A 17,124-nucleotide genomic window follows, 5' to 3' on the forward strand; every position below is an offset into this window, starting at 1 on the left:
CCAGATACTTAAAAAATTTAGGTCAACCTTTATGGAATTTTCCAGAATAAACGGAATTAAATTACAAAAATCAATAATGTCTAAAAACACTTTGTTTCATTGAAGTCTTATAGTTTTAGCATTATTACATTTTGAAAGATATAATGTTAAAGCAATACAAAATGTAACACGAGGAGTCAAAGGGTCAATCACCTCCACAATGTAATCTAAGTTAATCTAATAAACGTTTTGCGGTAATATTATCTTGTGAAAAAGATGGTTATTTAGGTATTGGTTTACTTGTTGCAAGACAATTGTTTCACTATTTGTTTCTATAATAATGTATAACAAAACGTTATTATATTACTGTAAGTTTTTAATTCGTAATAATAAAATCCAGGTACAATAATTGTTGACATTTAATATTATCATAGAATTATGTTTATGTTTTTATTAGTGAAGTAATAGTTTAGACAATGAGGAAAAAAAATCAATGATTACCTTTTAACTTTTTAGATTAGCTTGTTTTCTCGTAAGTAAATTTCTTTTAGGACTGAAATTTTTATAACGATTATAAACAAAATTGACATTTTTTTTAATGCTTAAAAATAGAACGGTTACGGTCCATTTACCTAAAACTTTCAGTTTGATATATATTTCCATATATGAAGCCATTGTTGTGATATACTCTCGTTAATCGCAGGCAAAGTAAGTTTAGATAAGTTAATCAGGTTAAGTCATGCTTTAATAGTACCCCTCCCCCTCTAAAAAAAAAACAAAAACAAAAAAACAAAAAGAAGATAAAGTGAACAAAAACAACCCAATAAGATGCCAAAAATTAAAACCATTGTGAATGGAATATAGGAAATAATTTGACTTTGAAAGTTATGTTTACGTGTAGGCATATTCCCTTTAGCCAGTAAGTCTGTGCGAGCTATGTTTATATCCACTTCATTAGACATTCACGAGTTCTGGGATATTCTATAGACGCGGATATGTCGATAGATAATCCCAGATGCCCTTGAAACAGACATGGCGTTATCCCGGATTTAACTACTAGTTTCCAACTGTGTAGAAAGTAATTTACACAAGTATTATTATATTGCTATCATATAATGGACCAAATATTTAACTGTTGACGTCATTCTTTGGATTATATTATTTAATCGGTGACCACTTTCCCCGAGATTGCCTCCCAACAAGTAATTTCAGGTTCTGAAATTCAAGTGGTGCCGTGAACAAGACGGGTTACGCATTCCCTTTCCAGAACACGGGCCATTTCTTATAATAATGTGTACATTTATTTCCCCCACTCAGGCGTATGCTCAAAGTGCGGTGATATTATTACCCCTGTCGTTAGATAGCCTATTTAACGTCTTCCTTATATCTTAGTTAGTACCCTAAATTATGGTGTGTTGTGCTTTGCAAACAAAAGGCCTAGTAGCCGAAACAGAATCGGAAAGAAACACAGCATAGGACTCGCTGATTGGCCCCTCTCCACCTGATCGAATACGCGTACGCAACGCCCCCCCCCCCTGCGCTTTATTTGGTTATTTCACATAACAATTTAAGGAGTAGGGGAATAATAAAAGAACGGCGAGTATAGAGATTTGTGTATTATTTCAGATGGTGAATCAGATTCAAATGTATCAGTTATGTTAGATGGTGAAGAATCATCTGTAGATTTTATAGATCCTGATCCAGATATGGTAGGTGTTTAGTTCTTTATTTTTTAAAACCTCTTATAGTCACTTACATTTATTTCAAGGACAATATCTAAAATTTACGAAGTGAATATTTAATATCAATTAAGAAAGAAACAGAACCTAAACATTATTGGTAGATAATCTCCCAGCTTGATTTCATCGCATTAAAAATAGACACAGGATATCTTTATAACAGCTGAACAGAATTAAACCGTTTTAAGCTGATGTTCCTTTCACAATAATTAGTTTGCAAGGGAGTTGGTTTGAAAAGCGTTCGAATCTTCTATATAACGTTTTTTTATAATTATTAGCCGACCATGAATTTCGCAATATCCAAGGTTGTATTAATCAATTTACAAGATGTAGTTTACCTTAATTATAACATAAGCAAATGTATAATTTACTAAGTGAAACATAATCCAAACAATAATGTATGATCTACTACGCGTGATTTACCTTAACTGAAACGGAATCTAAATAATAATAATGTATGGTCTACTAAGAACAATTTATCTTAATGAAAACATAATCCAATGTATAATCTACAAATGATTTAAACAGAGATCAAAGACTACATTGCTTGGCCGTTTCGTCACTGAAAACAATCACGGATATTTGATCAGTGAGAACTTAGCTTTAAAGATCCATTTGCAGGATGAAGTGTTTCGTAAAGAAACGTACCTAATCGTTCGGATGGGACGAAAAATCGAGGTCCATCGTGTATACTCCTTCGCGTGTACCCCCCCCCCCCCAATTGTCCCAGTTGGTGCAATAATTTATGTTAATTTGATATAGATCCAGTGGTTCTTGGGGGGTTGGATGGCCGAATGGTTAGCACGTGCGTGCTGTATCATACGGCCTGTCATTGAGTCAACTGGCGTGGTTTCGAATCCCCGGTTGTACGTGACAAGGAGTAGGGTCGCCTGTCCAACCTCGTGGGTTTTCTCCGGGTCCTCCGGTTTCCTCCCACTGCTAAAAAAAACCCTACGCGCAAGCGAATTAATGAAATAAAATTAAACCATATGTTAGTCCCGAAATGACCTAATTTGTGTCGAGTGGACGTTAAACCCCATTCCTCTCCCTCTCTCTCCCAGTGGTTCTTCTCGGCTCTCCCCCTCTCTTTTTCAACCTCTCTGTCTCCGTCTCTCTATCTCTGATCTGTGGTTTGTCGGGGAGCAGTAGCACTGATATCTGGTATGATATTAAAATCTTCTGTTTTGGCGCAAATTACTTTCCTTACTGAAGACCCTCCAAAGATGGAATCTGGTGTGTGTGTGTGTGATAGAAAATATTTTGTTCTTCTGCACGGCAATTAAACGTACACTCCTCTCGTAATGACAAAAAATAAACCCAAATGAAACTAACACACCCGCTCATTGCGGCAATAAATCAGTTTTAATAAGACTTGTTACACGGAGTTAGCGTTTAAGCCCGATCTTAAGGATTTCCAGACGCTAACAGATATAAACAATTGAGTAGAAAAACCCAACCTAACTTCATATATATATAAACACCGGATTACTTGAATTCCATAACAAGTATACCGTACGTCATCATGCAAATTCTGAACACATGCATTGTAAAAAAAATAATAATGATCTGATCTGTTTTTTCAACATTTAGGGAAGCGGCGTTAATTAAATACGGTGACTGTGCGGTAATTTAACCATGCACAATTGCTTTTATTGAAAAAATACCCTGGTCAATAAAGAGAGAGAGGTCGTGGTTTCGACCGCAAGCTTGTATGTGACAAGGAGTAGTGTCGCCTGCTCAACCTCCGCTTTCCTGCCACAACGTCGTCATTGCCCATTCTCAGCATGTTCTCATGTTTGCAATTTGGCCTGTTTCTAGCTACATTCTTCTCGGCATTTCAACTGCTACCAGTTTCCGTGTGCTACCAGTTTGTTCATGGGATCCGGACTTCTCGTCATACCCGAATGTCACCCCTGACAAGAAGATGCATTGCGGATTCAGACACGGCAGATTCAGGAACCCAGAATTTTAATCATTTCGACATTCTGTTTTAACTGTGTATTACCGTACTGGCATGGGTATATTTTTTTAACTTGTATACATGATGGCTACACGACAAGGATGCCTGATATAAATATTTATTTACATGTAAATACGTCACTAAGCTTAACACGGCAATGCAGCGATCCCTATTCATCTTTGGAAACGGCGACCATGAATATTTCTTGACACAAAATATAATTGGCAATCTAAATAAAAAGCTTTAGTGAGTCTCACTGTATCCTTATCCAAACCGTACCCTCAACCATGTGCGTCCATGACAGACCATGGCAGACTCAATTTCAACACTAGTGAACATTCTTTGGAAAAATTTTCATCCAATTCATTAGTAATATTTCCTGTTTATTCTGATTGATAGAAATGTTTACCCAAAACAAGTTAATATATTTCATGTCAGATTGGAAGATATTAATTGTTTACTTTTGACTTGGCGAAATGTTGTTAATTGATTTTTTTCATTCTACATCATTTCTACCCCTTTGTAATTTCATTAGAGTCGATGCGACAGAAAATTTTCTTAAAATATTCCCACTGAACGATTCCACCTAAAACAGGTAAAGTTTCGCAGCAATTCGAAAACATGCCTCATCCTTTGATTTTCAATGGTTTAGGTTATCCAAGCATCTCAGATGGACTGTTGGTTACGAAAGTATGCAGAAGACTCTGCTGCAAAGTATGTCGAATACTTAAAGTTGCGCACTCTTAAATACAGTAGCATATATACTATTCAAAAAAAGTAGGGGATATTTGATTTTTAAGTGTTATTAAAGTCACCTAATGAAACTGACGAAGAAACAAATGACAAAATGAAATGAAGTTCACATTCATCGATTTATTCCAAATGATCGTTAGACTAAGTAAGGCACAGACTGACCATTATAAGGGTAAAATGATACCCGGGGTCAAACAGCAAAGTTACCACAGCATCACAACCAAGTCAGTAACGGGTAAATCCTCCTCTGTTTGCCAAACAAGCATTGATCCGACGAGGCATACTCCTAATGAGACGTCTAAGGTCATTTTGGTCCAGATTGTCCCATTCCTGTTGCAACGCAGCAGCAAGTTCTTGGACATTGGCAGGACGTTGTTGACGTTGACGTAACCTCTGTCCAAGCATGTCCCAGACATGCTCGATGGGGGAGAGGTCGGGACTCAGTGCTGGCCAAGGCAATGTGGTGATGTTCTGTTGTTGGAGGTAACCTGTAACGATCCTGGCCCTGTGACATCTTGCGTTGTCATCCTGGAAGATGAAACGGCGGCCATGACGTCGTGCGAACGGCACAACATGGACTGCCAAGATGTTGTCCCGGTAGTACTGGCCTGTAACACGCCCTGCAACAACATGTAAAGCCGTTCTTCCAGCAACAGAGATGCCTCCCCACACCATAACAGAACCACCCCCAAATCGATCATGTCTGATGACGTTAACGTCTTGCAAGCGCTCGTTTCGACGACGCCACACCCTCCTACGTCTGTCAAAAAAATCAACAGTGAACCTTGACTCATCTTGAAAACATCACATTGCTCCAGCGTCGATTATCCCAGTGTTGACGATCCCTACACCAACGACGTCTTGCCTGAATGTGATGATCTCTCAAACAAGGGATCACGCGAGGACGTCGGGCGCGAAGGTGACCCCTATGCAGTCGATTCCGAATCGTCTGGCCACTCACTCTCACACCAGTGTCTGTTTGAAGACGAGCGCTGATCTGATTTGCTGTGATGACACGATTTCTCAAGGCCAAGGTACGGATAAATCGATCCTGGGCTTGAGTTGTCGCTCTTGGTCGACCTGAGCGTGGTCTGTCCTGTACAGATTGTGTATCACGGTATCTGGACCATAGCCTGCTTATGACAGACTGAGAAACATTCATCGTCCGCGCCACAACCGCCTGTGTTGTGCCGATCTGTAGCATGCCAAGGGCACGTAACCTTTCATTTTGGGTAAGCCGACGCATATCAAAATTTGTTTTCTGGTCACTAAAACAATTAAACTGATGTTTCCACCCTGGAATTCAATGCCACAATGACTGTAACATTCAAAGTCAGAGTCGTGCAAATCTTGGGTGGACCCCCATGATGATCCCAAGCATCACCTGCATTCCATGCGGTAGCTATTGGTGCGTTTGGGCGTCACATGTAACTGGAAATGTTTTTTCTGTTAGGTTCTATAGTGACTTTTTTCGTAGTCATTTGCATATTTTAGTATTATGCCCCCAAAATCAAATATCCCCTACTTTTTTTGAATAGTATAGTACATCGAACAGTAATAAATGATAGGTCTAGAGTGTAATCGGATTATATTCCAAATGTTATTTACTTACGTTGAGTGGTAAAGTTGACTAATAATGAGAAGGCGATTAATAACTGGGAAACCCTTTTTCCATCGTAAATATGCGACCTTAGGGGTTTTATGGCTATACTTCCGGAATCCCCGGAAACAGCATAGTCATCATACATTAATGATATCAATCAAAGTACACGTAGTTCAGTATAAATTAAATATGGCGTAATTCCTTTAGTCGTCAGGAACATTGGCTGTTTTATATTCATTCAAATCCAACTTTTCTGAATTATTAGAACTACATGTATTAATATGTTTACGTATTATGTCATTTGATGTGTGGTTGGTGCTTACAGCATGAAGATTACGCTGTAGATTACGCTGCAATATAAATTTTTATAAATTATCACATTAGTCCATTGGACATTTCGGATATAAAAAATTAGCTAGTTTGACGACATAGTTTGCTAGAACAGTATATTCATAAAAAAATTTAAATTGATTGTAACTTAAGATCAGTACTAATGAGTTACCATTTACAATCGAATTTAAGATTTTTTTATTCCTTAAAATTACTTTTATTTTGTATTTGTAGGATTGGAGAGCTCAAACAACCATAGATGCCTATATTATAGTATTTGCCATAGATGACAGAACGAGTTTTGAGAAAGCGACCGACATATTATATGAATTAAAACAGAGGGCTGAAACTGACAACGCTATTATACTGGTAGCTAATAAATGTGACTTGGTTAGAACGCGAGTCGTCAGTACAGAAGGTAATACTGCAAGATGTATAAATAATTTAACAAAAATGCGTGATTCATTATAACTGCCTGTATTGAGACCTTTGCAAACCGCGTTATAACGATGTCGCAATGTACGTCCTCCCTGTTTGGTGTTTCGTTGCTGCCTAATGAATGTCAATGAAACGAATGAATGAAACGGAAATTAACGCCCTAGTTTTCAGCTCCACCCGGGCATACACCACGCAGTGTGCTATGAGGCAATTGAATTCCAGCTGTCAAGGTGTAGACGAGACCACGTTCTTTTCGTCCCACCCGATCGCCTATACGCTGTTTCTTGCTTGGCCTTCCGTCCTGCGCCACTGACAAGGGGGAATTAGGCCAACACCAGAATCGAAGAATGCCACTAGACCATGCGGGTATTTCTGAAGGGTTCAAACGAACTTGTCATAGTCAAGACAAAAAGGGCGAGATTTAGCTACCACACACACACACACACACCACATTTCGCCTGCTTGAAAGCAGATTGAACTTTGGGGAGGAATTGTGATTGACCAAAACATGCAAAGAAACGCAAATAAATCAGATAATTGAATATCATTGTTTTGTGTTTTTGTCAGAAATCAATCATGTTTTATCCGGATTTTAAAATGATGATTGAGAACATCCGTTAAAATAAAAGCCAATCTGTAAATGACAAAACAACAATGACGCTGGCAAACGAAAAAAAAGACGTAAGTCAAATTAAATGAAATCTATGCTTTCAGAAAGGATTAGAAATTGGTATTATTACAAGAAATTATTTTTGCTGATAAACCCACTTGACAATAATTTGCCCCCAGTCCAAAACAGAATAATAAAATAATCTTCCAAGTTTCTAAGAAATATAATATCTAATTTCAAGAAAAAAAGAAGAAGGAAAGCGTTCGTAAAGAAATCTTGCATTCGCTAACAGCAAGTGAAATATAAAAGAGATGTATCACAGTCAGAAAATAATTACTAAGCAACTTTTCTTTTTCGTTAAAAAATATTATTTCACTTTTCTGCTCCGGGCATAAGAAAAATACTCGAAATGTATGACCAAGCAAATAACTGCAATGAATACATATTTGCTGACAAAATATCATTACTTTCAATGACAATACTAGTGATTTGTTGCCAGAAAAAACAATATCGGAAAAACATCCCGGGTTTACTTTTTATGCGTTTTTTATTGGTTAAAAATACAAGGTGGTAAAACGGCGGACATATTCTCACAATTTCGTTTGATTTAACATTGGGAAAGTGAAAACAGACGAATCAATCTCTTAAATAAAACCTCTCACGAAACACTAAACCAATTAAGGATTCTCTTTTATATTCTACGTCTGCCTATGACCTGCTCGGCCATTAAATGGTGTCTTTTTTAGAGTGCTTAACCACAACACGCTGACATTAATGGTTGAATAAAGAACACGCGATTCATTTGGGGGCACTGAACAGCTTTCAATCAAAAAACCGTGTAACTGAGATAATTTGAAGTTTTCAGATCGGTGGTCAAGGCTGCAATTAAGTGAAAATAGAACTCTTTATGAAAAAAGTGTATCATCAATGCATTGACATAGCTATGGGAATAAAAGGTGTAATGGACATTCACATTGTGATTTTTGATACTCATAATTTCATACTTTCCAGCAACAATTTTATGCACCACAAAACAGATATATTTAACATTTTCATTCTTTAATTTTCCGTATTAATCAGAGGCGGATTACCCCATAGGCACTGTAGGCAGCTGCCTAGGGCCCAAGCAAAAATAGGGCCCATAAACTTTTTGCTTTGATGACCTTTTTAAATTTGACGAAGCTCACTCGGTTGTGTCGGCCGTTCACTATGGGAGAAGAAGCACACACGGTCAGTGACACCATAGTGTTCGAGGTGAGCTTTAGTGTAATCGATCACTCCAACTGGGAGACTGGTCACTCGCTCGCCTTGCATTAGCCTGGCATCCGGTTTCGCTTTCATTTTAAAAAAGTTTTTGCGATTTTCTCTTGAAATTTGTCTTTCTTTCATTATGTGAAAGCCGCCTCACTTCGACGTAGGCCTGTTCGCCGTTGATATGGCTCAAAGGCAAAGGTGTGGATGGGAGAAGAGAGAATAGAAAAAACATGAAGCTGAAATGCTGAAAAAAGCGGCAAACTAAGCGGTCTTAGTTTTACTACGGCAAACCAATTCATCAAAGGGCCCAGCTGGTCGAGCTGCCTAGGGTCCATCAGAGCCTTGATCCGCCTCTGGTATTGGTCTCACAGAAAGGATCGTGGCATGTTTCTTCGAGCGTAATATACTATTCAAAAAAAGTAGGGGATATTTGATTTTGGGGGCATAATACTAAAATATGCAAATGACTACGAAAAAAGTCACTATAGAACCTAACAGAAGAAACATTTCCAGTTACATGTGACGCCCAAACGCACCAATAGCTACCGCATGGAATGCATGTGATGCTTGGGATCATCATGGGGGTCCAACCCAAGATTTGCACGACTCTGACTTTGAATGTTACAGTCATTGTGGCATTGAATTCCAGGGTGGAAACATCAGTTTAATTGTTTTAGTGACCAGAAAACAAATTTTGATATGCGTCGGCTTACCCAAAATGAAAGGTTACGTGCCCTTGGCATGCTACAGATCGGCACAACACAGGCGGTTGTGGCGCGGACTATGAATGTTTCTCAGTCTGTCATAAGCAGGCTATGGTCCAGATACCGTGATACACAATCTGTACAGGACAGACCACGCTCAGGTCGACCAAGGGCGACAACTCAAGCCCAGGATCGATTTATCCGTACCTTGGCCTTGAGAAATCGTGTCATCACAGCAAATCAGATCAGCGCTCGTCTTCAAACAGACACTGGTGTGAGAGTGAGTGGCCAGACGATTCGGAATCGACTGCATAGGGGTCACCTTCGCGCCCGACGTCCTCGCGTGATCCCTTGTTTGAGAGATCATCACATTCAGGCAAGACGTCGTTGGTGTAGGGATCGTCAACACTGGGATAATCGACGCTGGAGCAATGTGATGTTTTCAGATGAGTCAAGGTTCACTGTTGATTTTTTGGACAGACGTAGGAGGGTGTGGCGTCGTCGAAACGAGCGCTTCCAAGACGTTAACGTCATCAGACATGATCGATTTGGGGGTGGTTCTGTTATGGTGTGGGGAGGCATCACTGTTGCTGGAAGAACGGCTTTACATGTTGTTGCAGGGCGTGTTACAGGTCAGTACTACCGGGACAACATCTTGGCAGTCCATGTTGTGCCGTTCGCACGACGTCATGGCCGCCGTTTCATCTTCCAGGATGACAACGCAAGATGTCACAGGGCCAGGATCGTTACAGGTTACCTCCAACAACAGAACATCACCACATTACCTTGGCCAGCACTGAGTCCCGACCTCTCCCCCATCGAGCATGTCTGGGACATGCTTGGACAGAGGTTACGTCAACGTCAACAACGTCCTGCCAATGTCCAAGAACTTGCTGCTGCGTTGCAACAGGAATGGGACAATCTGGACCAAAATGACCTTAGACGTCTCATTAGGAGTATGCCACGTCGGATCAATGCTTGTTTGGCAAACGGAGGAGGATTTACCCGTTACTGACTTGGTTGTGATGCTGTGGTAACTTTGCTGTTTGACCCCGGGTATCATTTTACCCTTATAATGGTCAGTCTGTGCCTTACTTAGTCTAACGATCATTTGGAATAAATCGATGAATGTGAACTTCATTTCATTTTGTCATTTGTTTCTTCGTCAGTTTCATTAGGTGACTTTAATAACACTTAAAAATCAAATATCCCCTACTTTTTTTGAATAGTATATGTCCACCTTTTCGACCTATAGATATTTCGAAAAATATGATATTTCTTTCTAACCACCTGAATATATGAGATTATTTGTCAGTTACATAGGCTATACCTTAATAGATTAAATAAATTAATTATTACAGAGTGTTAACCACTGTTTGTGATATTTCTCATGATGTGTGGTAACGCCATCAATAACCCATTCGCTGCGTTACAATCCAGCTTCAATTTATGACATTAAAATTGGTACATTACAAAAAGAACGATACTTAATGTAAACATTTTCGAGATAGTTTCAATAGTTTTGATATCTGTGTTATTTGCTGCTGTCTTCTGTTAGGTCCGTGGATCAAACAATTATTCACACTTAACTAATTATAGATGGATATGACATACTTAACCCAATCAACACTTTATTTTGATTTTGAGTGTCAATTTAGTAAAATTATTTTTTTTATTTATTTCGCCAAATTTAGAAGTTGTCTGCGTTATGCTATAAATCTTATAGAGCCAAGCTTAAAAAGGCTTTGCCCCTTTAAGTGTTGTCAAAAATAAAATTGACGAATTCATTAAATTTTATTGATCTGTTTTGAGTGATGACACAACTTCACGCCTAGATGGACCAAGCCCAGATTGAGATAGATATATATCCTAATTTGTGTTCCACTGTGAAAACTAACGTGGTGAAATGGCGGATTTCCTGATAATGTTTCGTTATAAATATATAGTTTCCACCCAAATTCGGTACCCAACCGAAGAGGTTTTGGTAACTAAACATAAAATCATACTGGTCTTACCCCACCTTTATATAACACATCACATTTGACCTAAATAAATATTTCTGAGTTAATAATACCCTTGTTTTTTTTTTGTTTTTTTACAGAATCAAAGAGTATAGCTACAATGTACGACTGTAAATTTGTAGAAACGTCAGTAGTATTAAATCATAACGTAGACGATCTACTGGTCGGAATTATAAGCCAAATACGCCGTAAGAAACATCGACATGGAGCAATGGGCTCCGACGAACATGGCTGTTATTCCAGAAGTAAGAATCTGCTGAGCAAGATTTTCAAAAGAGACCCAATGTCAAAGTCATGTGAGAAACTTTATGGACCTTAGATAATGGTCGAAGTATTTTGTCATCAACCTAACCGAAGAAACAGTTTATTTCACTAAAACTGCAACATTTGCTCTCATTGTATTGCCTTGTTATCGATGTATTTTCAACCGGAGGTGAATATAATACGTACTTTTAAAAACAAAGGAAAGAGACATACCATGTATTTAAACTTAAACTATTGGTTCCATTGTGTTGCCTCGTTATCAATGTGTTTCCAAATGGAAGTAACTTTTAAAAACTCCTGACTCTTTGGGTTGCCAAGTTATTAGTGACAAAATAGCATTTTCTAACTGTCACTTTGCCATTACTATTTTATGATCTTATTACTCGTTTCTACTTTATTATTGAAATATACAAAGTTGACCTTGACTTATGTCTTTATTATTGATAATCAGGAATATATTTGCCTTAGGGTGTATGCAGCAACTGTCAACAACTATAATCATCAAAGATGGCACTCATTATATAAAAATATCATGAATAAAATAAATAATCTGAGTTGGTGTCATCGTAATCCTAAACCACACGGGAAGAAACATTTAAAACTATAAACTTTTACCACTTTGGGTACCTAATATTACCAAGATTTCATTTGCTCTGAATGTGTAACAACATTCCGTCCCGTTTTATTTTTTGATCCTTTATTCCATTTCACCTTGGTCTAAAGGTAATCTTTATAGCTCGTTCTGGTTGATATTGGTAGGCTCCAAAATTGAGACCCGGAATACAGAAAATGATTTCGTTTTCCGAACATTTGATTGGTCAATGGTATTATGTTGATGTGGTCATCGGCCCAGAACGCATTTTCCTAAACATGTCTTGGGAAATTTAACGAAGCGAGCAACCGAAAAAACAATGGAACGAAAATAACATCTAGTTTACATTAGATTGACTAACTGTTGGAAATCTACGGATATTAAAAGAGTGGTCAATCTGTGTAGTAAAGAAACTAGCTGACAAAACTTTAACAAATGACATTTTTGGTTGTGAATTTCGCGTGGTTGTACATTATTGATTAAAATTTAATTTTTTTTATATAATTTATGGTGTAAATATTTCTTGGATTTTGTTTATACATAACAAAGTGTATGTTAAATGGGTCATGAGAATTTTTTTTTCTTAAATTTAATTATTTTCCATATCATTTATTTTTATACGCGAATCTATTTGTAGACGAAAAGAATCAATTATCCAATATGCTGTTCGAATGGCTAATGCATCAGGTTTAATGCCCTGACACAATGTAAGGATTCAATAATTATAATACTGGAGATAGGTTTTTTCTAATGAACATGTGTAGAAAACGTTTCAGTAATGCTCGAAGAATTTAAGTTACTAGACACGTAGTTTTAAACTTTAACTTTTACCGAAATACACCCGACAATATGCCTGAATTAGATTAATAAATGCTTTTATTCAAATATATTTTGGCCCAAAAATTATTGAAATTGATGCATTCTAACTCAATTTTCGGCCATTTAAAGTTTACATTGGTTTCTATTGATTTCACTGGTAGAAAGATAATAATAATATTATTTTTCTACCATTTCCGTACCATCCATTCTTTTCTTCATGACGTTTGTTTTTAATTATCAGAAATATTTACTAAGGTCCTTTCTTTAAAAAGTAAATAATTGTAACTTTGTAGATATATGTGAACTGCCTGGTTTGTTGTGCCCGAATTAGTTGGTGTGTGAATGGCTCAATTGTACTGTCTATATGATATAATGGTATCTATAGCCCTCACACCCGCCAACCGAAGTTACGAGTTTATTCGTAAAGAACGGTAATGATTTCCCTAGTGATGTTATAACTATTTCTGAAACATTATTACTTTCTAATAACTTGTCTGCTTTGACTTTAGTGGGAACAATTAAAGTATTTCAACTTAGTACTTTTCATGCGATTACCAAGAACCAGAAGTGTTATAGAAGTGCATTGACATAGGGTTGTGACACATGATTATCCAGCTACGGGGTAACTGGCGTGCATTTTACCTGTATCCGCACGTAAAGAAATGAAATAAATTGAAATAGGGTATAACGTCCTACTGTTCTGCCCCGACTGGGAAAATGAAGACGAGCCTACGTCATACAGTGTGCTGTGAGGGAAATTTTGCCCGGACAGCGGCGCTACTGCCTACATTTTTTTTTATGGAATTCCAATTGCCAAGGGATCGCTAAAGTTTTTACACGGGACCTAGGTTTTCCGTACCATCCGAACGACTATACGTTGTCCCTTGCCACGCACATAAAGAAGTCTTAAACGTTTCAACAAGAAGTGAAATTGATTTCAAATATCATAATCATAATAATCCTCGTTCTAATATCTCTTTCAAAGACAATAATTCATACTCATTCATATTATACCTTTAAAACCGTCGCATTTAGTTCATCCATTTCTCCATAAAACATAGACACCTCTTCCATGATTTAGAATTCAATATCTGAGCAATGATTTGATCGGTTGAAGGCGATAACCCCATGGTAAAGTTCCTAGTTCTTTCAGTACAATAACAGGGTATTTATGGTTTATAATATTAGGTTTTAATAAATAAGATATCTGGTCGGCGACATAAAAAGAATCGTATATCGACTGTCAAAGACATTTTTAGAAAGGTAATATCGTCGAGTCACGAATCCAAAATCTGAATATTGGATATATCGAACTCAGATAAAGGTCAGTTTATGATTATGTATTTTTAATTCCATATTAAAGGGTATATTTGTGCTTCTTGTTATTGAGATAATATGTTTGTATGACTCTATTATGTTATTGTTTAATTATAATTTTGTTAAATATGTGCCTCGCTGAATTAATGTTATATGGATTAAGACCAGTAATTGAAACCTCTTATTTCGGTTTCCACGATTGTAGTGCGTCTAGCAATTCTTTGTTTTCCACTCTTTGCAGGCGCAGAGAGTTTTCAAAAAGACCCCCCCCCCTCCTTTAATATCTTTTTATCAGATGATGTATTTATAAGATTACGATCATCGGCTAGGATATTTCATAGATTTACTATTCTTAATCTATATAACGGATATTAAAATTACGGTGTATGTCCATTCTTCCATATTATGGTTGTGAAATGTCATTATTTTTTGTATATAAAGATTGTGTGTATTTATTCTGTATATTTTTTGTAATTGGATTGTATTGGGTTTTTTTCCAAGAAAATGTTTTTCATCGATTTCAACTTTCTACTTAACCGATTCCAATAGCTTCAATCGATAGTCAAATGGGCAAGAAGCCGTGTGCACACTGATTCAAATAAAAAGAAAACAGATTTGGATAGCTAACATTTCGAGAGAGAGGGGGTTAACGTCCATTCGACACAAACTATGTCATTTCTTTCGGGACTAACATATGGTTCTATTTTATTTCAAAAATTCGCTTGCGTAGGGGTCTTTAGCGGTGGGAGGAAACCGGAGAACCCGGAGAAAACCCACAAGGTTGGACAGGCGACGCTACTCCTTGTCACGTACAACCGGGGAACCGAAACCACGCCAGTTCACTCAATGACAGACCTTATGATACAGTGCGCACGTGCTAACCATTCGGCCATCCAAATTGGGTCTTTAGCAGTTGGAGGAAACCGGAGAACCCGGAGAAAACCCAGGAGGTTGGAAAGGCGACCCTGTTCCTTGTCACGTACAACCGGAGAATCGAAACCACGCCAGTTGACTCAATGATAGACCTTATGATACAGCGCGCACGTGCTAACCATTCGGCCATTCACCCCCCCCCCCCTAACATTTCGTGTTTATCATGTACTAACGGGAAATCAGAACCATAAACCACATACTGTCTAACTAATCATATATATATAAAAATAGAACCACGATTTAGCACTAAAATCAAAGAAAAATTCTGTGATTTCAAATGATTTTGAAATGTCTACCTACTGTGAATTTAAGGAAATGTCACGTAACCCGGCGCTCTTCCATATGATTGGTCCACTGCGTCGATAAACAACGAAAACGTGTTTGTTTAGTGTTTATTTAAATCAATGTGCACCCGGTTTACATTGCTTGCTGATGATCATTCGACCGACTATTTTATCATGTGCAAGTTTAAGAAAGTGTGACTGTCCACTTTAATTCTAGACGCTAAAATCAACTTTTCGCTAACTGTTCTTCAATTTCCATCGCCGAGGTTACACTTTATCTAAGAGCAGGGGCCTGTTTCACGAAATTTTAACTAAGATAAAATCAAAATTTTAGTAATTTGATTGGATAATATTAAATTGATTTTAGTCCTTAGCCAATCAAAATTGAAGTATCTACTAAAATTTGGATATTATCTTTAGGAGCGACACAATAAACTTGTTCAAAGGTATTTTGGATGAATCTAGATCATTTAGTTTCGACTATTTCACTTTCATTTGTATGTTTAAAACCAGGTTATATTTATTATACATCGAACTATAAAACTATATCGTCAACTTGTGTACTATTATCATCTTTATTTTACTATAAACGGATCGGTCTATAAATTTTATTATACATTTGACTGAAACATTGTCATACACCGTATGAATAATATGTACAATAAAATAAAATAAAATGAATGTTACTTATGCGTTGTGTTTTCTTACAATATCATTTCTCGATTTTACAGATTTTGGAATTTGTTGGCCTTTGAGATCGATAATATTATATGTCTCATCATATTGTACCTTCAATGCGCCCCTGTCCTGCCAGGAAATATATTTGCGCAAATTCCAAACAAATTGGTTGAAACCAAGAATGTTTACACCAGAAGGACGACCAATTCTAGTATACCTGAAGCATCGGATACTTTAACATATACATGGTTTCCGAAAGACAGATACTTATTTGTATTAAACATTATCCAAGCACTGTTTCCAGATGAGCAAGAAGTGCACTACTGGCTTTCCGTATGATTCAGGGAGCCACGGTGACTCAGTGGGGTAAACGTTGGCTCGCTAACCTGAAGGTCCCGTGTTCGATCAATGTGTTGGCCGACAAAATTCATCTAGCTTTTCTGGCATGGTTCCCCCTTGTCAGTGGTGCAGAAAAGGTAGCGTGACAAGGGACAACGTATAGTCGTCCGGATGGCACGAAAAACCTTGGCCCCGTATACAAATTGGCGTGCACGTAAAAGAACCCTTGGCAGTTGAGTTGTAATTCTATATTTATAGAAGAATAGGCCAAAGCACCGCTGTCCAGGCAAATTTTCCGCATAGAACACTGTATGACGTATGTCTGTTTTCATTAGCCCAGTCGGAGCCGAACAGTATAGCCATATCTTCATTATCTCGGTTGGTACAGAAAAGTAAAGACGTGCAAGTCCATTTCATTTTCTATAATTGATGACAGTTTAACCTTTATCAAGCTGATTTATATGACATGTTTTAGCTATATAATTCCCCAGATCGTTGCTGGTATAT

At 37.5% G+C, this 17,124-nt stretch overlaps 1 protein-coding gene across 1 annotated transcript in view; it reads left to right on the forward strand.

Moving 5' to 3' along the window:
- LOC126815767 (GTP-binding protein RAD) overlaps positions 1-16,290 on the forward strand; it is a 69,382-nt gene extending 53,092 nt beyond the window's left edge. The window contains exons 2-4 of the mRNA XM_050541693.2: positions 1,606-1,688; positions 6,599-6,782; positions 11,472-16,290. Of these exons, the coding sequence (XP_050397650.1) occupies positions 1,606-1,688; positions 6,599-6,782; positions 11,472-11,710 (506 nt within the window). The 3' untranslated portion in view covers positions 11,711-16,290. The remainder of the gene's footprint in view (positions 1-1,605; positions 1,689-6,598; positions 6,783-11,471) is intronic.
- The last annotated feature ends 834 nt before the right edge of the window (positions 16,291-17,124 follow it).

The sequence above is a fragment of the Patella vulgata genome, chromosome 3, assembly GCF_932274485.2.
Source record: "Patella vulgata chromosome 3, xgPatVulg1.2, whole genome shotgun sequence".
NCBI classification, from domain to species: domain Eukaryota; kingdom Metazoa; phylum Mollusca; class Gastropoda; family Patellidae; genus Patella; species Patella vulgata.